The sequence below is a fragment of the Festucalex cinctus genome, chromosome 7 (assembly GCF_051991245.1).
Source record: "Festucalex cinctus isolate MCC-2025b chromosome 7, RoL_Fcin_1.0, whole genome shotgun sequence".
Lineage (NCBI taxonomy): Eukaryota > Metazoa > Chordata > Actinopteri > Syngnathiformes > Syngnathidae > Festucalex > Festucalex cinctus.
Window position 1 is genome coordinate 14445475 of NC_135417.1, and position 27769 is coordinate 14473243.

Here is a 27769-nt window from a genome sequence, read left to right on the forward strand (position 1 = left end):
GGGGGAGATTTGGACATGTTTTTGCCATGCGGCAATACACAGTGGACTAATAAGGCTGGCTATTGATTCTAATTTCCTCAATCAATTCGATTTTGATTCACAAGAATTCAGTTCGATTCACTTCAATTCAATCCGATATTAATTATGGCACATCAATTCTTCTTCAATGACGACATGATAAACACTATACAAATATTAAATTTCAAAGTAAATTTTGCAGAGGAAATAACTGGTTAAATGATGTCGTTTATTACACAAACATCGATATCAACAAGGATGAGATGAAAATATTTTCATAATCCAACTCCATCCATCCATCCATTTTCTGAACCGCTTACTCCTCACAAGGGTCGCTGGGGGGGGGGGGGTGCTGGAGCCTATCTCAGCTACTATAGGCAGTAGGTGGGGTACACCCTGAACTGGTCGCCAGCCAATCGCAGATAATCCAACTCGAAAATTGTAAATATAAATTAAAACGATTCTGATTTGGCTTAAAATGCAATGTCAGGTTTTTTATAAATTTAAGAAAATACTTTTACATTCACGTGAACAGTAAATTTCAAGAAAACAGTAAGACACAAACAAAAATTGTCTTGATATTCTATTTACTTAAGAATTTATTCGTGGCTTTATGAATTTATATTGGACTTGAAAACGATTCAATATTATTTATTCTTTTTTTTTTTTTTTTTTTTTTTTTTTAAACACAGCCCTACAGTGGACCTCACAGTTTGGAATATGCAGAATCACAAATTTGCTATTTTTTTCCCACTATTTTTTGCAATGATTTTTTGAGGATGTACAATCCCTGCTTAGTCAGGATTGGGCTAAAAAAACAAAAAAACAAAAAAAAAAAACCCACACACACACATTTGACCTGCCATGTTATGCACAGGCACAGATCCAGATTTTTTTGTTTTTTGCCTGAAACATAGGCGCTGAGAAAATAATTTAGAAAGAACATTTTAGAATATCAAATAAGATACTGAGGGGCTACACAGACTGGTCACGGGGCAATAGCACCCCCTAACCCCGGTTTAGCGCCATTGAAACGCACAGTCGATGCCCGGTGCGAACAGCTGTTTTTGTTGACAAATATCAAGTAATCTGAAAATACTTTATCCATGTAAAACAGCAGGAAAGGTGCAGGTATTAACAATTCCCCCGCCCCAGTTGCGGGGTAGCCAGGGGTGGCCTTGGCCACCACAGTCCACCCCATAGCTCTGCCCCTGATAATACTTGGTGTAACAAGTTGAATGATATTTATTAGTACCGTGTCACTTGGAATGTTGCGCACGCATATATCCCTCAACTTTGGGAAAGGTATATAGGCTCATACCAATATTATTAGAGGAAATGGGGGCTCGGTCGGTTTCGTGTCGGGATTCCTGAGCTGATAGTTGCCGGCAGACGGCAGTTAATCAGCAGCGGCCGCCTCTTGTGTAACCTAAGCCGGCTTGTTGTGCAGCCAGGCCGAGGTGGGGCTCCCCAATCACGACTCAGCGACGCGCACGATTTCACCCGAGAGCCCACTTTTCCAGATGTATGATGTGTGTGTATACGTGCGCGTGTGAGAGAATAGCAGAGCGGCGTTTGTTTACATAAAAGCCCTGGAGGAGGCCTTATCTGCAGCCACCACTCACGCTGAGATTTCAAGACTTTCTTCATCAACCAGTCCGTGTGCATGTGTTTATATGTGAGTGCGCGTGCGCGTGTTTCACGGGCCATTGTTTCAGCCAAATGCCTCCTAAAGATACACTCAGATTTATTTTTTATTTCTTTGCCCTCTGCCTTCCTCCACCTTTTGAGACGAGATCGGATTTGAAAAGGCCGCCCTCACGTCAAATCCACGCACTTTTGTTTTGGCCTAATAAGATGTTTAGAAAAAAAAAAAAGTCTTTATAGCTACTATACGCTGTTTATAATGAGCTTTTACGCGTGTTTATTTTGGGATATATAGTGGCTAAGTGGATATAAGGTTTTTTTTCACATTCGTCGCAGCCGGTATTTATAATGATCATGTCACAACACGTAAAACTTTTTAACTATTTAATTGTCAAAAAAGAAGTTATAGTTTATCCGAAAAATATAATTATACTGGGATTTTTTTTTATATCTTATGAATGGGGAAAAAATGTTTTGTTTCACAGTTGAAGTAGAGTGGTTTACATAATTATTTATTCATTAAAGTAATATTCAGTGTTTTATTGTTTATAATTGTACTATCTTCTGTAATTTTTGTTTTATGGCTTGGATGTTTTAAATGAATCATAGCGCTGCTGTTTTTTTTGTTTTTGTTTTTTTTAATGTGATCAATAGTAATACTGCAATATACTTTATTTATAATAATGCAGTTCCCATTTCAAAGAAATGCTGAAATGCTTAAAATAAACACATCTGATTGGATTGGAATTAAACATGAAATGGACATAATATAAATATAAAATACAAGTTCTGTTATGTGTTTTTGAGCGAACAATTAAAATATTTTGTCCCAACAATAAGAACAACAAATATATTGACTTTTAAACTGATAAAATATCTACAGAAGGTATATAAATCTACGTATTAATTTGATTGACAATTGCCACCTGTGGTTTTTTTTATGGCTCGTTTCCTTTACAAATCTAACAACTATACATATTCGATTTTTAAATCCTCTCTTCATGAAGTGTCTTTAAAAAGATGTTTATGAATGAAAAGCATTTGGGGACTTTAGGTGGGGTGCACGCGGGGTGGGGGTGATTGTCTGTGACGTCATGACTGTGGCTGTCACGACTTGGCCTGCCCCTCCCACCCCATCCGCTTTGCTCTTATAACGGACCGTCCCACCCCAGAGGAGCCTTCACTTCACTTTCTTTCACTTGACTATAGACACTGCACGGACGAACATGTACTGGGACTCCGCCGTCAAGCCGGACACCAAAATAAAGGTATGACGTCATTTGTTAGCGTAAATGTTCTTTTAAAGGCAACACATGTGGAATTTTAAATTTATTATTATTATTTTTAACTGGTTTTCTCACTAGATGGAGGTGTGCCAGGGTGGCTTCTATTCGGAGGACTTTAGGACCCAGGAGGTGCCGGCAGGGTTTGACTTTGCATCCTTTGGTGAGTTTTTTTTTTTCCTGATGATTTTGATGATGATGCTTTTAATTAGGTTGAGGATGGCGATGATGAAGGCTCAATTGTTTATGCAGCCGGCTTCCTGTGAGCCTTGAAGGACACAGGAAATAGTTTCCCATGCAGTCGGCATCATCATCATCACATCTGTCAGAGCTTTTTGCAATGAGGCCTTGACACATGTGAGGGAGGGAGGGCGCCATATAAGTGTATGTGTGTGAGTGAATCAGGGTGGTCAAGTTAAAGATACCCTCCCCTAGCTAATCCTTTCCTCCAGACTTCCTCCTCCAACAGATTTAGAGTACATGTCCCCCTCCCTCCATCACTACGCTGTCACACTCCCTCCGCTGGTGTTTCCTCCACGCTCTTCCTCCCCTGTTTCCTCCATCCATTCAGCTGCAAAAAAGAAAAAAGAAAAAAAAGTGCAGCCTTTGCTGATTGGATGGTAAACAAATGCAAACACCCCCCCACACTCACTAACAACTGTTTAGTCTAATTGCTCTCACATCATGTCCCCCTTTTCTTGATGCTTGTATTGTCAACAGTTTGTGTGCACTGGGCACTTCATTAGGTACATTTTGAATTTTGATGCAGAACCTCCAAACACAACTAAAAATTTCCCTTTTTTCTTCACATGAGGACATAATATAAAGTGAAATCATTTGATGATTCCACAATTTTTTTTATTTTTTTTTTAACTGCACATAAAACTACATAAAAGTGCAAAATAAGCCAAACATAACAAAAAATAAAGAAAAGCAGGCTGGTTGATTTTTTTTAAGTTATAAAGTCCAAATTTCCAATTAAGTTATAAAGACCATTTTAACATCACTGGTGGTCGTTGAAGTGTAAAAATTAAGTTGAATGCTGCAAAAAAATGTAATGAACTAAAACTATACAGTTAAAAGTACTCTCAGTAATTGATAAGATCTTTATAAAGTATACAGGCCATGTTTGAAGTCGCATTTGAACTTCCCTGATAGTCATACAATAATAATAATTAAAAAACAAACAAACATATATATATATATATATATATATATATATATATATATAACAACATTTTTAAGTAAAATAAAACTTCCAGTTATGCTGGTTGAATTAAAAACGCCTTTATTAATGTAACTAATTTAAAGTAAAATAAAGCAATAAAAACGCTCAAATTTGAAAACAGTCCAAAGAGAAGAAAACTGCAAGTTCTTTGCAGAGCGGTACTACCACCTAGTGGCCTTTTATGACTATTGCATTGTGTCATGTATAGTGTATAGTAATTGTACTGTATTAACTGTATGTTAGTATGTACTTGATTGCCTTATTTTCTATTTTGTAATGATTTTTTGGGGGGAATATATGTTTGTATTTTTTGTAACATTTATGTATTTGACCTAAATGTTTAGTATCTTTTGTCTGCCACCATAGTGAGGATATGCGGGTCAGAAGATGAATTGATGGACTGATGGATTAAAAAAAAATACTTAATTTGTGCTGTAAATTTTTATAAAGAGGGAAACTATTAGAAAAATTACTAAAACATAAAAATATAACTTGTGTAATGTTTTCCTAATATGGGCATTGCCTAATATTTGTGTGTATGTAACCTCCAGACTACCCTGGTGAAGATGTGTCTTTTCTGTTAGACAGCAGCAAGGCGTCCACGCAACCGCCGCACTATCCGCTCGACAGCTGCTATGCGGAGCCGCCCAAAGGTCAATAAGAAATTATAATTACAATGTATGATGCATTGAAAAACACTAACATTCTTTTTTTTTTTACAGTTAACTCAAGTGACATCGGCCTCTTCAACCTGGACTCATTCCAGGAGTTCACCTGGTGGACTTCGTATCCACAAGGTGAGGCTTTGCTCATTAATGAAGAAAATCATGAATAAAAATGTATATTTAGATTAAACCGTAATAAAATTAGCAATTATCGATGTTGTTTTTTTCCACTTTTGCACAAATCAGTGGTGGTTCGAGAGGGGTTGCGAATATCAAATCCTAATTTTTGCACTCGGCTCAGAAAGAATGTTTGTAATGTTGCATGTACAGTCACTTTAATGGAGAGCTCAAGTAGCTATGTTTGGATCAAGGTTATTTTAGTTCACTAAAACTAATGAAAAAACTACATTTCAAAAAACAATTTCATGAACGAAATAAAATAAAAATGCTTTTTAAAAAATGAAAATAACTGAAATTACAGTTTATGTTTACAAAATTAACTAAAACTATAATTATAGCAAAAAAAAAAGTCTTTTGATTTAGTCTTTGGTAATTAACTCATTCAGTGCCAATGACGGCTATAGACGTCAAAAATTCATTTTAAATGGGCTGGCAGTGAATGAGTTAATTTAATGCATAAGTAGATTTTACATTAACCGGATTAAGGCCGTTTGAAAGTGTGTCACACAGAAGTGACGTCATTTTGCATCAGCCAATAGAAAAGCACCTTCAGATGATGTCACTTCCATAGTGTTTTTTTAAATACAGTATTGCGTACAAGTAATAAACATTTTTTTAAACTAAAAATAATATTGAAATTAAAACAAACTAAACTAAAATTAAGCATTTATAACGAAAACTAATAAAAACTAATATTAGCGTCAAACGAAAACTAACTGAAACTACATTTTATGTTTATAAAATTAACTAAAACTATAATTATAGCCAAAAAAATCACTCCCATAGTGGGGGGTTTTTTAAATACAGCATTGAGCACAAGTAATAAATGTTGTTGTTTTTTTTTTAAACTAAAACTAATATTGAAACTAACTAAAGCGAAACTAAAACTAAGCATTAATTAAATAACAAAAACTAATAAAAACTAACAGAATCACCCTGAAAACTAATTAGAACTAACTAAATATAAAAAACAAAACTCAAAACAATATACAAACTAACTAAAATGACAATTCCAAAACTATAATAACACTGGTGGGGAGTGCGCATGCGTCATATTGGGGCAAGTGGTTTGTCAAGCTCTTCACCCGGAAGTGGAAGCGCCAGTATATGCTAATGAGCTTTAAATCACCTTTTCAACAGTACAGACGGAAGTGTTACACATGCCAAAAAATGAAAGCTGTTTCGTACTCGAAAGAACAACTCTTTAGCTCATTAGTTTAACTTTAGCATATTGCTAATCCCTGTTGGCAACGAGGATTTAATTTGTGCGACACCAATAGGTGCAATAATCAACCTGGACTATATCTTTAGCCATACTGTGGAGCATTAACTAATTTTAACTAAAAAGTAAAACTCCATTTTACCATGAAAAAAATAAATCTTCTGTCGGACTATGAAGAGTTTTTACACAAAAGACTTGTTCACCGACGTCAACACGAATAACGGCTCGGGATTTTTGGGTGTCAGCCCAATGTTAAAAGTTACAAACTTTGGTTTACTTCCCTCCGGTAGACGGGCTGATGGTGGAGCAGCCCCAAACGGGCGGCTTCCAGGAGCCAGGAGCCAACCAGAGCTACCAGAGCCTGGTGCCCCAGAACGGGCAGTTCAGCCCGGCCACGGAGAGCAGCCACAGCCCCTTCCCGAGCGTAAAAAGCGACGCCGAGTCGGGCTACTCTCGCCGCTCGGCAGACATCTACCCTGACTCGGACGTCCAGAGGAGAGGCTTCTGGTCCGAATACTCCCCGGTTGGCTACGGTGGCCCCCTGCCGCACCCGCCTACGCCCTCCATCTGCCCCGCCCCCACCAACGCCAGCCCTCAGCCGTCAGACCACTACTACCCCCGTGTGGCCAAACGCAAAAACCTACAGCGGCCCGAGAGGGACAGTCACATGGCCGCTATGTCCGCGTATCCGGGTTTGTTTTGTAGAATTTTTGCAGCGCTGTGGTTGCCATGGTAACTATAATGGACGTATTTTTACGGGCTTTTTTTGTTAGGTTCGGGCCCGATCCAGCTGTGGCAGTTTTTACTGGAGCTTCTTCTGGACTCCACCTGTCGCACCTTCATCTCCTGGACAGGGGACGGCTGGGAGTTTAAAATGTCCGACCCCACCGAGGTAAGACTTATCACTCATTTATAGCTTCATATTGGGAGGCATCAATTCCAAGGGAGGCCTTTATTTGCTCAAATGTGGATGGCAGACACTTGGGGGGGAAAAAATCATTTTGGCCGTTTTTGTTTATATTTTTATTTTCAATTATTATTTATTAATTATTATTATTATTTATTATAATTATTATTATTATTTTTATTTTATTTTTATATTTATATATTTTTTATTTTTAAACATTTTTTTTAATAAAGTTTTTTTCTTAGTAGTAGGATGGTGTTTATTTGAGGGGCGGCCTTCATTTTTACAGAAATGTTTTTGGAGTCATATTAAACAATATTATTTACCATATTGCCTCATGGCGGATGACTGGTTAGCACGTCCGCCTCCCAGTACTGAGGACTCGGGTTCGAGTCCATTCTCCGGCCTTCCTGGGTGGAGTTTGCATGTTCTCCCCGTGCCCGCGTGGGTCTTCTCCGGGTACTCTGGTTTCCTCCCACATTCCAATGCATGGCAGTTTGATTGGCCGCTCGGAATTGTCCCTAGGTGTGCTTGTGAGTGTGGATGGTTGTTCGTCCTTGTGTGCCCTGCGATTGGCTGCCTACTGCCCAGAGCCAGCCGAGATAGGCTCCAGCATCTCCCGCGACCCTTGTGAGGAATGATGGATGCATGGATGGATGGATGGATGGATATTTCCTCATATAGTGTCCAGGGGTTTAGTTACTCAAATCCAGATGAAGGGACGCGTTTATTCACCATTGTTTCTAATGGCTTAGACCAGTCCTGGACTGGCACAAACAAAATCAGCCCTGGCATTTTAACTTAGGCCCTCTTGCCTAACATGTAGTTCTGCCACTGATGTTTATTGATGCTACCTATTCAGGTTGCTATATTCGAAATGGATTAATGGACTGGCCCTTCTAAATTATGGGCCAGTTTCTCGTGGTAAAATGTAGGAAAATAATCATTCAAAAGGACTGCATCAACCCCAAAAGAGGCCGGCCCACCAGGCATCTGCCCTTTATGCCAGCTGGCAAGTCCAGCCCTGTCTTCCACCCAATCTTTATTTTTCCTGCCGCAGGTGGCCAAGCGCTGGGGCCAGTGCAAGAACAAGCCCAAGATGAACTACGAGAAGCTGAGCCGGGGCCTTCGCTACTACTACCACAAGAACATCATCCACAAGACGGCGGGCAAGCGCTACGTCTACCGCTTCGTCTGCGACATGCAGGGCATGCTGGGAAAGACGGCGCAGGAAGTGCTGAGCAGCCTGAACATTATGCCCACCGCTGGCAGCACAGAGTCGTCCGCGTCGGAGTTCAGCAGCGAGCGATGGGAGTAAAAAAACAAAACAGAGTACTATGGACCACGTCGGTAATGTTATGTGACATTTGTGTACAAATTCACCATGAGATGAGGAGAATTTGCGGTGGAAAAATTCTGCATATCAAGCTCAGGACGAAGGAGGCATTTGAAGCACTACAAAGAGGAAGGTGAAGCCACATTTCCAACAACAGTAATTAACCAAGGAGTATTACGGCCACACTGAAATTATCATGACAAAAATAAAAAATTAAAAAATAATACAGATATGACAAGGAAAATTCCTAATGTTATAAGGAAAGTCTTAAAAAATAATACCAATATTACATAAAGGTAAAATTTTGTGAGAAAAAGATTTTGACAATTCTGCAAAAAATAAATATTGTGAACCAAGTGTCAAAAATTTACGAGTCAAAAATCAATTTTACGTGACTAAAGTCACCATTTTCATTTTGTAAATTAAAATGCTTGCCAAAAGTTGCAATTTTACTAAAAAAAAAAAAAACACAAAATTTAAAAACACAGCAAAATTTATATTTTAGGGGGAAAAAGTGAGTGAAGTCGCCATTTTCTGAGGTGCAGTGTTACGAGAAAAAAAGCTACATCATTTTCTCAGTTTTTATTTCATTTTATAAATACATTCGCAGTAACACAAATTTGCAATTTATGAGAAAAAATTGTGGCATCACAATTTTACAAGATTTTTTAAAATTGTATTATTCAATAAGGTCACAACAAGAAAAACACTTAAATGTTTCAATATTATGAGAAATCGCAACAAAAATGACAATTTTACATTTTTTAGAATTTTTTTAGATGAAGTTGCAATGACAGTTAAAAAAAACTGCTGTTTTTAATTAATTGAAATTTGAAAGACATTTTTATCATCATAATTTCAATAAAAAAAATCCTGAATAAACAATATTTGAGAGGGGGGAGAAGCAGGTTAAAATTGCCATTTCCCAACAATAGTCGCTATTTACAAGATTTTTAAGATTGTTATCAGAAAATAGTTGTTCTTTTCTTTTACAAATTTTTTTTTTTTTTTTTTTTTAAATGTATGACCCTAAGACTCCATAGCGTTTACTGTTGTTTCTATTAACAAACGTACTTGTAAATATTGTTGATACAGTGGAGTTTTGTGCATCTATTATATTTTTATACATATACAGAACTCAGGTCTACCTCTGTTGTCTAAACAATGAATAAACTCAACTAATTCCCACTGCTGTGCTGGTTTCCAGCCTGTGTGATGACTGTTCATTACAATGAAACGAATGAACTTCCAACGTGTTCGAAAGACGAAAAATAGCTTTTATCAAATATTTGGATCTGTGTGAAATTGCACAATCATGTGAATCTTGCATTTTCTAGTATTTCTTTTTTATTGTAATCAACTCTTTGAATTTGACTGCGTTAATTTCATAATTTGTAATCAGGAAGTGCTTAAGAAATGACCGAAAAAAGGACCATGGGAGGATAGACAGGAAAATGGATGGAATGTGTTTATGGATGACGTAACCCGGAAGCGCCAAAAAGTGATGGTGGCTGTACTGTTGAAGAAGCCGAACACGACTTAAGGTAATATAATCACATTAAATAAAGACCAATGTCGGTTATATTATGTAAATGACTATTAATGATACGACTTTCTTATCAGTCATTAATCTTTATTTTTTTCGCGGTTCTTTTCAAACCAAAACCTTGGTACACATGCTGTACGAAGTGGTGCGTTCAAAGTCACTCGGAAATATGTGAGCCTCGTTTCGTTACGCACGCTGAAAAAGCTCAGGCGACTTAATGTTATGTTTTTCGGTTTTGTTCCAGATGGTTGAAGTTTAAATATCTGTTTACAAGGAACCTTTTCGAAGACTATCCACTTTGCTATGGTAAATGTTATAACGGGGGTAAAACATTTGACGCAATACCGGGATACGAAAGTGAAACTCGACTCTTCCTTCCTGCCACCGTTACATTCAACTCTCAAACGGACGTCCTCCTCGCCGAATCCCCGGCTAAGAAATGTGCTCCAAAAAGATGCTGATCGTGAAGTCGCTGGAGAACTTGTCCAAGATCAACTGGAAAAAGTTCCGATTGGCGCTGGTGGAGCGGCCCGGCGACCGAAGGGTGCCACTCAGTAAGGTGGAGGACAAGGACATTTTTGAGATCACTGACGCGCTGGTGTCGACTTTTACCGCGGACACTGCTCTAGCAGTGACATGCGAACTGCTGGAGTCCATCGACTGTTTCAACGAGGCTAACGAGCTCAGTAAGTGCTGCTTGCGTGTGAGCCGGGGGGGGTAGTGGTTTGGGGGGGATAAGGGGTAGTGGTTGGGGGGGGGCTTAGGGTTGTACGGATGCTTGTGCATAATATTTTCGTAGAATATATTTCAAATGTTTGTGATGTATTTTTTCCAATGATTTTTCTATTTTTTTAACCTTTATGTATAAATCATTTTTTTTGCCTATATCTAATGTTTTATGTTCTTGAAAATAGTAGGCTAATATTTTTGTTTTTCATCATTTTTGAATGTCTTACATAGATTTTAAAACTTAAATTCTTTATATTCCATACAAATGCAGTTTTTTCTCACCATATTTCATGCATTTTAGTAGTGGTGTAGAACTCCAAATATGACATATTTTCGTTGTGTTTTGGTAGATGACCAGATTGCCGAAATGTTCCCGAAGTCATCTACTAGCAAAAGTGGGTCTTTGTCTTATTTTCTACTTCATTTGATTTCTTTTGTTTGCTTACTAATTTTGATCGTAACATCCTTGACTAAGATTTAAAAAATAAAAATCAAATTGCATGGTACAAGTTCCTAAACTTTAATTGTTATTGTTTCTAGCAACAGCAGTTGCAGCAACTGCAGCAGGCACAGCTGATGGCACTACACACTCCAAGGGTAAATCATCAGGCTGGTAATGCCATTCTTTTTTTTTAAATTTTTTTTTTAATTGTTATTAATTATCATTTTGTTTATAAATAATAGTCTTGTATTTTACATAGATAGACAGACAGACAGATACATAGATAATATACTGTATACAGGCTACATTTACGATATACTAATAATACCATAATATGTTTCTGTAAGTGTATTTTTTCCTTAAATTTTTGTGTTTGCTGTATTATTTACTAATGTAATATTTTTACACAATATATATTTTTTATTTTTTATAAATGTAATATAAGTATTCTTTCCCTCCTATTATTTTTTAATCTGGTTGGATAACATACGAGCGTACCTATTGTTCTAATGTTTTGTCCCTCAGAGGAGCACTTTGTGGATAAGCACAGGGGAGAGCTGACCAAGCGCGTGCGCGAAGTATATTTCATTCTGGACTTCCTGCGGGATAAGAACGTCATCACGAGTGAGATCCACCAGGAAATCAGCAACATGCCCGGCAACTTTCCGAGCAGGATGGAGAAGATCTACGCACTGGCTGTCATGTCCGACATCACTGCTAAGGATATCTTCTTTGAAAGCCTCAAGAAGTTCGTGCCGGGCCTCGTGGTTGAACTCGAGCATTCAGTAGTGGCCCCCAAATGGCTGAGGCCCATCAAGAGCTTCGACAAGGCTCAAAAGCTTGGTAAGTGCTGCCTTAAAATATGATAACAATATACAGATATTTTGTTCTGAAGATCTGTCACATGTTTTCTCAGTGCTTGCATGGGTTTTCTCCGGGTACTCCGGTTTCCTCCCACATTCCAAAAGACATGCATGGCAGGTTAATTGAATATTCCAAATTGTCCCTCGGTGTGCTTGTGAGTGTGGATGGTTGTTTGTCCCTGTGTGCCCTGCGATTGGCTGGCAACCAGTTCAGGGTGTGCCCTGCCTACTGCCCGGAGCCAGCTGGGATAGGCTCCAGCACACCCACGACCCTTGTGAGGACAAGCAGTTAAGAAAATGGATGGATGGATGTTTTTGTGGTGTGATATTTTTCTGCCTTTTCTGTTTTGCAACATTTGTGTTTTTATAAAACTTTTTATTGCCTGTTTTTTTTTGTGTGTGTGTAATTTTCATCTAATATTTTATGTTTTTGAAAAGATTTCAGTTGTCTAATGTTTTTGTTTTTCATCGATTTTGAATATCTTAAAGATATTTTTAGAAGACTTACATTTTTGTATACTGTATTACATACAATTGTAGGATTTTTCGTAATGGTGTAGAAATGCAAATCTGACATATTTTCATTGTGTTTTGGTAGATGACGAGATTGCCAAACCGAATTCATCTGCTGGAAAAAGTGGGTCTTTGTCTTCTTTTCTATTTCATTTGATGACTTTTGTTTGATTAATAATTTTGAGAGCAACATCCTAAGATTAAGATTGAATAAATTATATTAAGATTCTAAGATTTAAAAAAACAACAACCTCAAATTGCAAGCTCCTAAACTTTATATGTTGTTATTTCTAGCAACAGCATCAGCAGCTGCAGCAGGTCCAGCTGGAACTGCAACACACTCCAAGGGTAACTATCAGGATGGCTATGCAATTCTTAATTTTTCTTTTAAATAATAGTTTTATATTTTACTTCTGTTTGTTAATCATGGATGGATGGATGGATGAATGGATGGATATATATTTTTTAATTTATTTTGAATTAGTTTTATGTCGTTTTCAAATATTGTAGTATTTTCTCTTAATAATATTAAATTAAGTTTGTCTAGTAGTGTTTTTTTTTCTTAAACCATTTCTCATTGTTTGAGTATTTTCTTCAAGTACATTTAAATATTATTTTCTCATGTTTTTACATTTCTGTCTTTGTTTGTAAAGTCACTAAAACGGATGGATGCATATTGTAGTAGTTTTGTATTTTTTTTCCTAATATTTCTCCATATTTTGATCATATTTTTCTCTAAGTGTATTTTTTTTAGTTGATTTAACTTAATATTTTTGTATTATTTCCTAATGTAATACTTTTTTCAACAATATTTTTATTTTAAAAAATGCATTAGAAGTATTACACCTATTTATTTTAAATTAATTTATATTTTTAGAACATTTGTGGTCACATTTTGAGCATTTTTCACTGACTCTGGCTGGATGACGTGCGACTGTACCGATTGCTTTGACAATTGTTCCTAATGTTTTATCCGTCAGAAAAGCACTTTGTGGATAAGCACATGCCTGAGCTGATCCAACGCGTGTCCAGTATAAAACCAATTCTGGACGTCCTGCGGAGTAAGGACGTCATTCAGAGAGAGACCTACGAGGAAATCTTCAAGACGCCGGAAAACCAAGACAAGATGAGAAAGATCTACATGCTGGCTCTCAAGTCCGGAAAAGCTGCCAATGATATCTTCTATGAATGCCTCAAGAAGTACGAGTCGCACCTTGTGGCCGACCTTGAGCTCTCAGAGCAGAAGTCCAATCACGACATCATGCTCTCGTAGTTTTCCTCTCTAGTGTAACACTTCGGTTAATTTACATAATACCGCCCAATGGTCCATTTTATTTGCCCACGATTTGCAAGTTGGCTGAGTCAAGGTCCTCCTTTTCAAGCTACTAAGAATAGCATCAAAACAAAACCAAAAACCTCAGATGAGCTGCAATGTTGTTGGATGCACAGATCAGCGTTGGCGTCTAATAAGCGACACATACTCAATTGCACGAAGAAGTTGTCGACATGCCGTGATGATGAAGTGCTGCCTCCACAAGTGAAAATACCATTCATGTTTATGCTGTCTTTAAAGGGCTCATATTTCACATTCAGGTTTTGTTTTTGCTTTTGATTTCAGAAAGGCTTGAAAGACAAAAGTGTTTTCACTTGTGGAGACAGCGCTTCATACACTCCACTGTGTGTGTGTGTCGCATGAACACATCACCAAATACGCTCACGTCACATCATAAAGTGCCCAGAGCGTTCCATTATTATTATAACTACGCTTATCAGACGCTAATACTAACCTGTGCATCCGCCAAAACTTAAGGAAGTTCAGTTTACATGCTCACTAGCTCCGCCTCTGCTTGTTATGCCTCTGAAGGCGAGCTTGTATTGGCACACCCTTCAGTCGAGGCGACGGTAATATGGAAGCAGCAGTTCATACATGACAATTTGTGTTAAAAAAAAAAAAAGTCAGGAAACACTCTTACAACATGAAAAAAATAAATAAATATATATATATATATATATATATATATATATATATATATATATATATATATATATATATATATATATATATATATATATATATATATATATTATTATTATTATTATCATTATTTTATTTAATAATATTATTTTAGGTCGCTGATGCAACCCGGAAGCGCAAGAAGGCGAACACGATAGCGATTTAAGAGAATAAATCTTAAATAAAGACCAATGTCGTTTATATCACGTATTTGATTTATGATACGGCGGTGTTATGTCAATATTCTGCAGTATTGTACCAACCTTCCGGGTGGATCGCGGGTTAGTAGTTTCCGACGGTCTGTGGAGGCATCACAGACGGTTGTTGGAAGCTACGCCCGTTATTGTGTGTGTGTGTGTGTGTTCTGGCGTAGTTACAGCCTGTTGTTTTGTGAATTGAACACTGTTCATTAAAAATAGTTGTTAGCTCTATGCTTTGCCTGATTATTTCATCAATCGCTACCGTATGTTTTCGCGGTCCTGTTCAAACCAAACCAGGCGCTCACGCCATTGGAAGAGCTGCGTTCAAAGTTGCTCGGAAATGTGTTTAAATAGCCTCCAGTTAATCTAATGCAGTTTGCTTAAAACTCAAGTATCATACCATCTTATATATGTATACATATATATATATATGTACCCCCACACACACACGCACATTTTTTAAAAACTGTGTATTTCCATGTGTGTTGACTATCGAGGTTCATATGTGTAATGCCCATTTCCGGGATCAAGAACGAAAGTAAAACTGTACTCCTGCCACCTCAGCCACCGTTACGTTCATATCTCTCTCCTGGCGTGTTCCTCGCAGAATCTCCTACTAAAAAATGTCCTCCAAAAAGATGGTGATCATGAACGTGCTGGAGAACTTGTCCGAGAACAATTTGGCGAAGTTCCGCATGGCGCTGGTGGACCGCCGCGGCGACCGAAGGGTGGCACTCGGCAAGGTGGAGCGGAAGGACTTCATGGAGATCACCAACGTACTGGTGTCCACTTTCACTGAGGACAGAGCTCCATCAGTGACCGCCGAACTGCTGAGGTCCATCAAGTGCTTCGATGAGGCTGAAGAGCTCGGTAAAGCGCTGCTTTCGTGTGTGCGCCCGTATAACAATACGTTCATGCTAAAGTAGAAAAATATTTTAAAAGTAAATAAATAAATAACTGTAAAAGACCAGCATGTGCGTGAGCTTTTACATACATTTTGTCCATATATTACAGTAGTGGTTGTAACATTTAGAACTGACATACTACAACAAAAAAGTAAAAAATATAATTGCAATATGCAGATATTTTGATCCCAAGATTTGTTTTTGCCTAATATTTTTCATTGTGGTGTGATATTTTATTTTTCTGTTTTGTAAAGTTTGTGTTATTAACGTTTTTTTGCCTAGTAAGTTTTTTTGGGGGGGTAATTTTTTTCCCCAATATTTTATCCATCCATCCATCCATCCATCCATCCATTTTCTTGACCGCTTATTTTATGTTTTTTGAACACGTTTTAGTAGCCTAATATATATATATATTTTTTTCATTGATTTTGAATATCTTAAGCATATTTTTCGAAGACTTACTTTTTTGTATACTGCATGACATACAAATGTAGGATTTTTGCATTTTTGTGTATTACAGTATAGTGTAGAAATGCAAATCTGACATATTTTCATTGTGTTTTGGTAGATAACGAGATTGCCAAACTGAAGTCATCTGCTGGCAAAAGTGGGTCTTTGTCTTCTTTCCTATTTCATTTGATATTTTTGTTTGCTGAATAACTTAGAGCAACGTCCTTAATTAGGATTAAAAATAAACCTCAAATTCACGGTGCAAACTACTAAACTTTAATTGTTATTGCTTCTAGCAGTAGCAGCTTCAGCAGCAGCAGAAACTGCAGCATGCACAGCTGCAGGTGGCACTGCACACTCCAAAGGTAACTATCAGGATGACCATGTAATTCTTCTTATTATTAGCATTATTGCGCTGACTGTGGCTGGATGACGTTTGAGTATACCTATTGTTTTGACCATTTTTCCTAATGTTTTGTCCGTCAGAGGAGCACTTTGTGGATAAGCACATGCCTGAGCTGATTGAGCGCGTGTGCAACATAAAAAAAATTCTGGACATCCTGCAGAAAAAGAAGGTCATCCAGGGCGAAATCTACGAGGAAATCTACAACACGCCGGTCAACCAAGAAAAGATGAGGAAGATCTACAGGCTGGCTCTCAAGTCCGGCAAAGCTGCCAAAGAGATCTTCTATGAATGCCTCAAGGAGTACGAGCCGTACCTCGTGGCTGACCTTGAGCACTCAGAGTAGAAGTCCAATAACGACATCATGCTCTCGTTGGAGTTTTCCTCTCTAGTGGCACACTTTGGTTAATTTACATAATGCATACTCGAGAAGTTGTCGACATGGCTTGATGACGAAGTGCTGTATCCACAAGTGAAAATACAATTCATGTTTATACTGTCTTTAAAGGGCTCACATTTCACACTCGATTTTCACCCCCGCAAAACAGACTAATTTCAGCAAGGCTTGAAAGACAGAAGAGTTTTCACTTCTACTCTCTCACAAAACTTAAGGCAGTTCAGCTTATCTGCTTACTCGCACCGCCCCTAGTTGATATGCCTTTGAAGGCTATCTTGTATTGATTGGCACACCCTTCAGTCGAGGGGGTGATCTTGTGGAGGTAAAAAATACAAATAAATACTTTAAAAAAAACTCAGGAAATACTGTAACAACATAATTTTGAAATTACTTTAATTTGTAACTTTTTAAATCTATTTTTACCTTTTAAGGGTGAAGAAAATGTAGGATTTTTTAAAAGTAATTGTCAATATGGTTTTGTATTTTTTTAAATTAATTAAACTTTTTTCTAATCCTGTCACTTGTGCTGTCTTGACCAATAATATCACTATTGTCATGTTTTCTGGTATTTTATTCTACATTAATTTTTTTATTCATTATTATTTAAAAACGTTTTTATTTCTATTAAATATTTTTGAATATGTTTGCAATGTATATTGATTTTGAACATCACAATTTAATTTATTTAAACTGTTATTCATCCATCCAGTATCTGAACCGCCTACTCCTCACAAGGGTCGCGGGGGGTGCTGGAGCCTATCTCAGCTGGTTATGGGCAGTAGGCGGGGTACACCCTGAACTGGTCGCCAGCCAATCGCAGTATATAAACTGTTATCTTTCCTAAATTTGTGCTGTTTGGGTTCTGTGGAAGCGATTCTGAGAAATACATTGCTAAGTACGTTCTGGTCCACCAGATGTCGCCGATGAGCTTTTCTTAGCAGCCGCCAGTCAAAAGCAAGCAAACGAAGAAGGCTCAGCAACACAACTACAGCAGAAAGCAGGTGACCTAATTTCACCTCGTATTTGTCATTAAATGTCTTTTTTTTTTTTAGTTTGTGGGGACTAAACTGACACGATTGTGTGGTAGTCAGCCTTAGCAGAACGACGTCTTTATTGAAGGAACATTTTAGTTTGGCTTACTTATTTAGCGACGGCGCTCAGTAGCTTCTAGCTAGTGGAAGTGGGACATCCGGGTATTTTATGACGTCGCCGATATACATTCACACAAATTCTTACAAATAGAAAAAATATTATTAAAAATTGATATATTAGCAAAATTGTCAAAATGGTTACGTTCTGAAATAAAATATTTCTCCTGAAAAATACGTTCATAGCAGTCATACACAAGTTAACAACCAATTTTGACGGACGCAAAATGAAGGCCGATCTAGGGCTTGTTTTTCTCTGCGGGTCCACATTATGATTGTTACGTTTATTCTTTCCAGGCGTGTGGTGAGAAATGAGTTCTCACGTCCTGGTGTCCTGCAACTCCTCCCGTCATGGATTCCTCCTGCTGCTTCGATGTGGCCGATCCTCCTGGCTCAGAACCTTGAGCAGCAGACCTCACATCAGTGGCAGCCTTAGAGAGAGCTACCGGCTGCTGCAGCTGCCCGAAGACGAGCCCGTCACCCCCGAGCGGGCGAAAGAGTCGTACCTGCGCCTGGCCAGGCTCTATCACCCGGACTCCGGCGCGCCCACTGCTGATGCGGCCATCTTTACACGGGTGGAGGAGGCCTACCGCTCCGTGCTGGCACACCGCAGTGAGGCCCGGCGTTGTGATGCGGTGCAGGATGAGGATAAGGACTCGTCCACCGTTGTGGCCCCTCAACATAGACACTACCTCAGCTACGAGGGCGTGGGCTCGGGTACCCCCAGCCAACGCGAGCGCCAGTATCACCACTTTCGTGCTGACCGGGCCGCTGAGCAAGTTTTGGACTACCGGCAAAGAGAGTATGAGAGGGCGGCGGCGGCCGAGGGGGCGCTGATGGAGCGAGACATGCGGCAGCGCAGCAGGAGTATTAAAATCACCCAAGCAGTGGAGCGGCTAGTGGAGGACCTGATCCAGGAGTCCATGGCTCGGGGAGACTTCCGCAACCTGAGTGGTGCCGGAAAGCCACTCAACAAGTTCCAGCACAACCCTTACGCCGACCCCATGACGCACAACCTTAATCGCATCCTTTTGGACAACGGCTATCAGCCACCCTGGGTGCTCACGCAACGCGACATCCGGGATGCTGCCGCTCGCATTCGGGGCGAGTTGCTGGATGGTCGGGCCGGGCTGGGCGAACCCCTCGGCCCGACGGACCGCCTCCGCTGGGACGAGCTATGCGCCCACGCCGAGGAAGAGCTGGCGAAGCTGAACAAGAAGGTGGACGGCTACAACTTGATCGTTCCCATGATCCACATGCAAATGGTGCACTTTAGCTTGGCGCGGGAGGTGCGGCGCGCCGAGGAGGCGGCCGGGCGGCGCCGACTTGAGCAGCGGCAGAGGAAGAAGGAGGAGAGGAAGAGGGTCAACGCCGCCGATGTCGCTGCCAAGTCTGCAAAGCGGGGATTGGTGTCATGGATGCAAGGTTGGATCAAATGAATGAAACGAAACTTCACTTTATTGTCATTTATTTTTAAGTCCAACATTTGAGTTGATTGAATTTATTTCAAGTGATTTTTGACTGCCAATGTGGAGTTTTGACTTTTTTTTTTTTTGACTGGCGAGTAGAGAGTACTTTCAAAGGCTAAATGCTACAAACATAGCATATTATTGTCCCATAATGCCACGAAGTATAACTTGCACATGCGTAAGTGGGGGGGGGGGAAACATCATTTTAGCATTTGGCCCACATTACAGTGTTCCCTCGTTTATCGCGGGTTCATCGACGAGACATTTCCAACGGTGCCTGTCCCGTCGCTCCACGACATTGCATTCCGGAGATAGAAAATGTATACTGTGCTGTATTACAAGTAAATTAAAAAACATACTTTTCATGGAAAAAAAAATGACTAAATGAAAAAAAAGATGAATAGAAAAGTATTCATTTTAAACTAAAAATGATACCAAAACGAAAAACATAATTATAATACATGAAAAATATATACAGTATACTGCGCTGAATACTGTAATAAGTAAAAAAAATAAAAAAAAATTAAAAACTTTTAATGGGAAAAAAAGAACATATGAATGAAACAGCATTTATAGTCAAGTAAAAATCATACCAAAACAAAAAACATAATAAACAAAAAATTTTATATAATTAGCTGGATGTTTTGTTTTTGTTTTTTTTAATTAATGTGGATTTCCATTATCGCGGCTAGTTTTTGGAACGTAACACCCACGATAAACGAGGGAACACTGTATACCAATATGTTTGAAAATCCATCCATTTTCTTGACCGCTTATTCCTCACAAGGGTCGCGGGGGGTGCTGGAGCCTAGCCCAGCTAGCTATGGGCAGTAGGCGGGGGACACCCCGGACCGGTTGCCAACCAATCGCAGGGCACACAGAGACGAACAACCATCCACACGCACAAGCACACCTAGGGACAATTCGGAGCGCCCAATTAACCTGCCATGCATGTCTTTGGAATGTGGGAGGAGACAGGAGTACCCAGAGAAGACCCACGCAGGTCGGGGAGAACACGCAAACTCCACGCCTGGACTCGAACCGGAGTCCTCAGAACTGGGAGGCAGACGTGCTAACCAGTCATCCGACGTGCTAACCAGTCATCCAACGTGCCGCCCACGTTTGAGAATTATTTTATTAATTATGTGTTTGTTGTTGTGTATGTGTGACGCTATGATGCACATTGTTTCCCTTGGAAATACATACTGCTCCGTCTGGGGCCCTAATACAAGTGGACTGTAACATCAGAGGGGAGAATCCTGGATAAAAATAACCCTTACGAATGTCTTTTCATTGTGAGCGTGTTTGTTGTTCCGGCCTTTCCTCTGTTACCGGGTTACAGATGACCACCGACGACACATGTGCCACCTGTCGAACCCGAGCCAATGCAGCCGTGGACGGCGTCCGCTTCCGGCTCCAGTCTTGGGCTATGTACTGCTGGTACGGGTCCTGGGAGCCTTCCAACTTCCTGGAGCGGATGAAACTAAACATGACGGCGAAGGAGAAGAAGCTGAACATGGCGAACACCAAAAGGATGTACAAGACTCCTTGGGATGTGGCGGAGGTGGTGGTGTGGTTCTGTGGCGATTGTGCAGTGGTTCTGTTGAGGCAGTGATGCAATAAGGACACCAACAGGGAAGTCAGCTCGGTGCCGTTGATGTGAGACATGGTCACCATCTGCTGGATATGCCGATAACTGCAAGGTGAGCACAGCACAGGCTTGCTATTTTGTATCCTAAAATGTTATGAGAATAAAGCATAATTAGTGGGGCTGTAAAATTGGTTGATAGCTGCAGTCCTAATATATGTACATATTTTTATTAATTGTATTGATATATCAAAGTAATTAATTTACCTGTGCTATGAAGACAGACATTTAAAAAACATTTTTACTAGCTACCCCCCCTTCAATACCCCGTCATCACAAATCAAAATCCATTTTTCATCAATGAAGATTTAAAAAAAAAATAAAAATAAAAATAAAAGAACGAATTTCCACAAAATTAAATGATTTTCTTTAAGCAATTCTATTTGTCTATCTTAATGTACTTGGGTTGGGCCAATGTAATTTATTATTATTACAAAATTATTACAAGTAATTTGACAAAATTTCTAGGATTAGTTTACTTAGGTTGAATAAATTGAATGTATTCAGGATACTACAGTATATTTATATAATTTTATATTGTGCATGGGTTGAAAATGATAATGTGAAGCCATTACATTTTTAATCATTTGCACCGCCACATCCTGTTTTGCTAAAATCGAGGCTTTTTTTAATTTTATTTTATTTTTTATTTTTTATCAAGTAAACTAACATTCTTATCTTCAGAGCTCTGCAAGCAAATGTCAATTACAACAAAGTTCTAACACAAAGTAAATCACTCATCAATGGCTGGATGGATGCTTGATTTAAGTGTAAATGTGTTAATAATTTCTACAACGCAAAAGAAGCAGCTTACCTGTGTGATGACTTTGATTGTCCTCGTTCTGTGGACCAGACTCAATGTTGGACCCCACTTTAAAAAAAAAAAAAAAAAAAATCCTACCACTGGGTCCTAAAACTCCACCAATGCCTCGCTGTCAACACGTTTAATGAAAGAATTTGTTAAAAATTCAACTCCAATAAATAAAATGTGAGGACACCATGATGCAAATTATACCCCCGTTACAACCCCCCGTATGATTTAGAGCAGTGTGAAATGACAGCTCATTGGCAGAACAATGCTTTCACTGTGCCACTCTGACCTCCATGTGTCCTTGAACGAACCTTGTGCAGTCCCACATTATGTTCATGTTCCTCTATGAGGAATAAATACTGTATATAAAACAATCATAGAGTATGCTTTGTGGGGTGTTCGAATCAAGTTATATTTAGTCATATGATGTGTGATGATAACCATAGAGCAGGAAATGAATGCTGCTATGACAGTAAAAGACGCGCCCAATGCAAATGTGCAATACACAAGTTAATTGTAATTGTAACATAAACACAATTGTTACACACTACACAGTGTTTTTTTTTAAAGTAAAATTTATTAAATTATTTAGCTTCATCTAACTTGACGCCGTCACAGTCCAGCAGTCTGTAACACACACAAAAAAAAAACCTGAGAGAAAAACACATTTTAGATGTTATGTTAGCATGCTAACAGTCACAACTCTTTAAAAAATAAAATAAAAAAAAAGAACATGCTGTTTTTTGTTTTACCAAGAAAGCTGTTGAGTTGTTCAACTTAAACAATAAAGTGGCACAGAACATCTTACAATTTAGCATTTGATGATAAGAAAAGAAAAAAAAAAAAAAAACTCTGAAAGGACTTATTCTCGTAAAATTATTTGTATGCATTTTATTTATTTATTTATTTTTTCAAAGATCTTTTCCAAAATATTTATTCCTTAATTTTAATTATCCAGGAGCCAACCACCATTTTTTCGAGAAAAATGCATATTGGAAGATGTATTGCTTTTTTTTGGTTTGTTTTTTGTTTTTAATAATTTTTTAATTTGTTCCAGTGCATTTATAATAAAGTGTCAATTATATGCAGATTTCCTTATTCATTGGCTGGCCTGGTCCCTTTTCCCCACAAATCCCTTCTTTTTGTAAAATGATGGCTTGTTCTAGTAGAATTACAATTTATCACCATAATATTTCAATGAACAATGTATTATTATAGAATAAGGAAATTTGTGAAATCTTGTGAAATTTTGACTCATTTATATATATATATATATATATATTAGGGGTGTTAAAAAAATCGATTCGGCGATATATCGCGATAGTACATCGCGCGATTCTCGAATCGATTCAATAATCGGCAGAATCGATTTTTTTTTTTTTTTTTTTTTTAGGATTCACACCTTGAGCATGGAAGAATGTTATATGAACGGCACATTAAGCCTTAATATTTTTATTTTAATGCTGTTCAAACATGAAACAGATTACAACCTCTATAAGACTGAAATTTCAGATAAATAAATAATACATTTTCATATAAATCTTACACTCTACAAGCTTACTGATTAGTATTTTCTAAATATGAATGAAAAAAAATCGCAACAATCGACTTATAAATTCGTATCGGGATTAATCGGTATCGAATCGTGACCATTCGTATCGGGATTAATAGGTATCGAATCGAATCGTGACCTGTGAATCGTGATACGAATCGAATCGTCAGGTACTAGGCAATTCACACCCCTAATATATATATATATATATATATATATATATATATATATATATATATATATATATATATATATATATATATATATATATATATATATATTTTATGTATTCTTATAAGGTTTCAACTAAAGGCTTATTCTTGTAAAATGACTCAGTCTCAGAATTAAGACGTGTTCTCCAAAAATTCTGATATTCTCGTGAATTTACAAACTATTCTCGTAATTTAACAAACAACTTATTCTTGGATTATGTGTGTCAATTTGAGAAGTATTATCTTCAATTTACCATTTATAGTCACAAAATTCAGACTTGTTATTTTAAAATTATTGCTAACGACTTATTCCTATAAAATATTTGATTATATCTGATGAATCATTCTTGTAAAATAATGACGCATACTTGGAAATTTTCATCTAAATCTAAGAAAATTGTTTTTTCTCGTAAAACTGCAATTCGTTCTCGTAATATTTCGACGACCGATGTATACTCACTCATAAAATCATGCATTCTTGTTGTATTGAGTGAATTGGGACGAATCATTCGACATACTCTTTGTGAGCCTTGAGAGCTCTGCGCGCCTCGCGGGCGTCGATGTCGTCCGACACCTTTTTGTAACAGTACACCAGCACCACGATGAGCCACAATTGCAGAAGCACGATCAGCACATACATCACCATCTCCGACACCACCGCCGCCAGCTCCCGGTTGGCTTCAAAACGCAGACCAAAAACATATCTCATTCCCAAAAATAAAAATCTGATCAGTCTTGAAATATTACAAGTTATGATCATAAAATTACTACTTGTTCTCGTAGGATTACAATTTATTTTTGTAAATTTCTTGTCATATAATATTATTGTAACTGATCTCTGAAATTTGGAACTCATTATCCTCGTATCGTATTTCAGCTCATTATTTATTCTTGACTTGTTCTTGGGAAATTATGGTTTATTTTCATAATATTTCAACCCATTCTTAGAAAAGTTTAATACAAAATAGCCAGATTTTGACATATCGATGTTCTCATGTAAAATCATGTTCTTGTAATATTTCAACTACATTAATGATCTGTAATTCAATAATTGTCTTCTCTTCAAATCGTAATATAGCCTTTTAAAATTCTGCTTTATTAAATTGTGATTTATTCTCATAAAATTTAAACAAATGATTTATTCCTGTAAAATTACAATTTATTTTCCTATAAAATTCCCACTTGCTGTCACACATTTACAACTTAGCGTTGCCATATTTCAACGAATGACTTATTCTCATAAAATTACTACTCATTGTATAATGATAAAACGTTTACTTTTTCGAGTAAAATACAGAATCTGCTCTCTTATAGTCTAATTGTAAAATTATGTTTGCTTTGTAAAATAGCCCAAATAACGACTTCCTTTACAAATAAAGTTTTGACCTATTCTCTTAATAAAATTTTTACTTGATTTCATCAAATAATGACTTGTTCTTATAAAATTTTCAACTCATTTTTGTAAAATTGCTACTTGTTTTCTCATGAAATTATAACTTCCTTTTGTACAATAAAGGCATTCTTAAAATATTTCAACATACAATTAATATTGTAAAATGTTGACTTTTTCTTGGAAAATTATTAAAGGGACTTACTTAGCCACTTTTGGCTGTCAAACATGAATATTTTGCCTATAATAAATTTGATATTTTCTTTATTTTTCACGTACAATTAGTACCTTTAAAAACACATTTTGTAACTTGCTGTCAACTGAAAATGACATTGCAAGGGCTCAGGTAACCAATCACAGCTCAGCTTGTGAATGTCACATGACCAAACCTAGAAAACAGGTGAGTTGTGATTGGTTACCTGATCCCTTGTGATGTCATTTTCAGTCAACAGCAACTTGCAAAATGTGTTTTTAAAAGTACTAATTGTATGTAAAAAAATGAAAGTATCAAATTAATTATAGACAAAATATTCACTTTTTATTGCTATAATGGGCTAAGTGAAGTATCCCTTTAATTATACTCACAAGGGTCGTGGGGGTGCTGGAGCCTATCCTAGCTGGCTTCGGGCAATAGGCGAGGTACACCCTAACTGGTTGCCGGCCAATCGCAGTAAACTCTCTGTTTTCATTTAGCAAAAATGATTGCAGTATTTAAACAAATGACGTATTGTTGTAACATATTGGCAAATGACTAACAGTATTCTCATACAATTTATATTTTTTATTTTTTTCCCCATAAAATTCTATTTGTCGTAAAATGTTGTCTTATTCTCCTACGTTTACAACTTATTCCTGTGAAATTTCAACTAATGACATATAGTAATCTTAAAACCAGTAAAAGCGTAGACGGCTCTTTCCGGGTTATCCTCACCGGCATCCACTACGCTAAGCTCCACCTCCTTCTCCACGCTGACGTGGTGCCGGAAGCCCGCCAGGAGCAGCGTTCGGCTGAAGGTGCAGCGGTACGTGCCGGCATCCCCGTAGCTGACGTTGCGCACGGCGACGGTGCCCGCCTGGACGTCCTCGCCTCGCGTGCCCAGCCAGTCCAGACGTCCCCTGAAGGTTTCGTCCACCACGTCAGCACTCGGGTGCTCGTAGTGGAAGATCTGGGGGGAGAGCCCGGATGTGTGCTTTTTAAATACATAGTTCAACTTGTTTTATGTTTACTTTGACAGTAAGCAAAAATGATGGATGGAGATGGAAAATCAAAGCAAAAAAAAGGCTTTAGGATGACTCCTCTCCAAAAACTATCACATGACATTCCGTGACACTTGAATGAATTTGTCAGCTTCGATCTCACGTGCGTGAAGTTTTCCTGTCCTTGAGGTCGGAAGTGCCAGTCGACGGTAGTGACGGCGGACACTTCCTCTCGTTTCTTACAGGAAATGCAGCCCAGCACGAAGGCCTCGCCCTGCACGGCCTCCGTCAGCGACTCCACCTCAGCGCAGCCTCCCAGACACTCGCACGCTGCGCGGGCCGGCAGGGGAACAAAGAAATGACATTGTGGTACCAAATGTTTCTTCATCACTTCAAGTTGCAGTTTACAATTTTTGAGAATCCCAGCTGACTTTGGGCAAGAGGGCCTGAATTGGTCGCCAGACAATCACAGGGCACATACAGATCAACTTCAGTTCACCTACCGTGCATGTTTTTGGAATGTGTGAGGAAAGGCCACGAGGTGACAGTATCACTTTGCTTTCTATTCTCTCTTCATCACATTGTCAAGCAAGTTCAAATGGTGAGCAGTTCTACTTTATTTTCCTTTTACGTTCCATATTTCGACTCATCCTTAAATGTCCTTTGGCATTATTGTCTTTGGAAAAGTCAATTTTGAGTGATTTCTGGACTCACCAAGCAGGCTGACAACTATGAAAAGAGGCCACTGGACTTGTGTGACAGCCATTGAACAAAATCCACTTGTGCAAATCATCCAGGCTCCATAAAGTCCTCAGTTTGTTGAAAACGAGTCCATTCAATGGCACGAAAAACAAAAAGTTGCTTAGCAAGACCTATGCCGTCTCCCGGGTACCCGCTGGTCCGACTTTAAGGAGGTTATATTTAGATGGTGTCAATAATCTGGAAAGCCAGGCGGGAACTTGAGATGACGAAACCCCCATACGAGACCACTGATGTCTCCATAACACTTGTCTCACTCTCAACATGGATGGATGGATGGATAGATAGATAGATAGATAGATAGATAGATAGAAATGATGGGTGGCTTTCAAGTGTGTCAATGTGCACCTACTTACATGGGTATTTTGGACTTTTCCCTTGATATCACACACTGAAGAATAATGTCACCATGTGGCCCACATAGAACACACACGACTAAAGAGACTTGCATTATTAACAGCGTCAGAGAGTGTGTTATTGACATGACAGTTGATGATGTTGTGTTTAACCCCCCTCTGTGACTTGACTTTTTATTTTGTGTCATACCGCTTCCATTCTGACGTTTGCTTCGGGAAGGTCATAAATTTGTACACATATTGACAGTTGCTGGGTTTTTAATTACAATTTTGACAGAA

General features: G+C 38.3%; 6 protein-coding genes across 12 annotated transcripts in view; 5 read left to right on the forward strand and 1 right to left on the reverse strand.

Annotated features, from left to right (window-relative positions):
- etsrp (ETS1-related protein) overlaps positions 1-9644 on the forward strand; it is a 35883-nt gene extending 26239 nt beyond the window's left edge. For 3 of the 4 annotated variants that reach the window (XM_077527272.1, XM_077527268.1, XM_077527270.1), the window contains exons 10-16: positions 2875-2933; positions 3030-3111; positions 4728-4829; positions 4899-4973; positions 6534-6935; positions 7017-7135; positions 8211-9644. In XM_077527272.1, the coding sequence (XP_077383398.1) occupies positions 2875-2933; positions 3030-3111; positions 4728-4829; positions 4899-4973; positions 6534-6935; positions 7017-7135; positions 8211-8468 (1097 nt within the window). In that variant the 3' untranslated portion in view covers positions 8469-9644. The remainder of the gene's footprint in view (positions 1-2874; positions 2934-3029; positions 3112-4727; positions 4830-4898; positions 4974-6533; positions 6936-7016; positions 7136-8210) is intronic. The other variant, XM_077527271.1, reaches the window with a different exon arrangement.
- Positions 9645-10208: 564 nt separating this feature from the next.
- Positions 10209-14543, forward strand: LOC144022466 (apoptosis-associated speck-like protein containing a CARD). Of its 2 annotated transcripts, none has more exons than XM_077527293.1 (7): positions 10209-10718; positions 11112-11156; positions 11302-11358; positions 11729-12046; positions 12665-12703; positions 12874-12927; positions 13560-14543. In XM_077527293.1, the coding sequence occupies exons 1-7, from the start codon at positions 10472-10474 to the stop codon at positions 13850-13852; spliced, it is 1053 nt and encodes a 350-aa protein (XP_077383419.1). In that variant the 5' UTR covers positions 10209-10471; the 3' UTR covers positions 13853-14543. The 2 variants fall into 2 exon arrangements, with proteins under 2 accessions (XP_077383419.1, XP_077383420.1); XM_077527294.1 differs by having other exon boundaries at positions 11308-11358.
- A 749-nt stretch (positions 14544-15292) lies between these two features.
- On the forward strand, positions 15293-17290 carry LOC144022432 (apoptosis-associated speck-like protein containing a CARD). Of its 2 annotated transcripts, none has more exons than XM_077527210.1 (4): positions 15293-15663; positions 16267-16305; positions 16445-16513; positions 16635-17290. In XM_077527210.1, the coding sequence occupies exons 1-4, from the start codon at positions 15417-15419 to the stop codon at positions 16895-16897; spliced, it is 618 nt and encodes a 205-aa protein (XP_077383336.1). In that variant the 5' UTR covers positions 15293-15416; the 3' UTR covers positions 16898-17290. The 2 variants fall into 2 exon arrangements, with proteins under 2 accessions (XP_077383336.1, XP_077383338.1); XM_077527212.1 differs by having other exon boundaries at positions 16448-16513.
- A 585-nt stretch (positions 17291-17875) lies between these two features.
- dnajc28 (DnaJ (Hsp40) homolog, subfamily C, member 28) lies at positions 17876-22649 on the forward strand. The gene is made up of 3 exons (XM_077526649.1): positions 17876-17949; positions 18394-19521; positions 20908-22649. The coding sequence occupies exons 2-3, from the start codon at positions 18408-18410 to the stop codon at positions 21186-21188; spliced, it is 1395 nt and encodes a 464-aa protein (XP_077382775.1). The 5' UTR covers positions 17876-17949; positions 18394-18407; the 3' UTR covers positions 21189-22649.
- On the reverse strand, positions 22368-27475 carry LOC144022136 (sodium channel regulatory subunit beta-1). Its single transcript, XM_077526658.1, has 5 exons — positions 27090-27475; positions 26539-26705; positions 26110-26344; positions 24307-24466; positions 22368-22651 (listed from the first exon to the last, which is right to left on the reverse strand). Exons 1-5 carry the CDS (start codon positions 27166-27168, stop codon positions 22609-22611), a joined length of 684 nt encoding a protein of 227 aa, XP_077382784.1. The 5' UTR covers positions 27169-27475; the 3' UTR covers positions 22368-22608.
- Positions 26088-27769, forward strand: part of gramd1a (GRAM domain containing 1A) — a 28098-nt gene continuing 26416 nt past the window's right edge. For both annotated transcript variants that reach the window (XM_077526643.1, XM_077526644.1), the window contains exons 1-2: positions 26088-26200; positions 26621-26744. The gene's annotated coding sequence lies outside the window, so the exon portion shown is untranslated. The remainder of the gene's footprint in view (positions 26201-26620; positions 26745-27769) is intronic.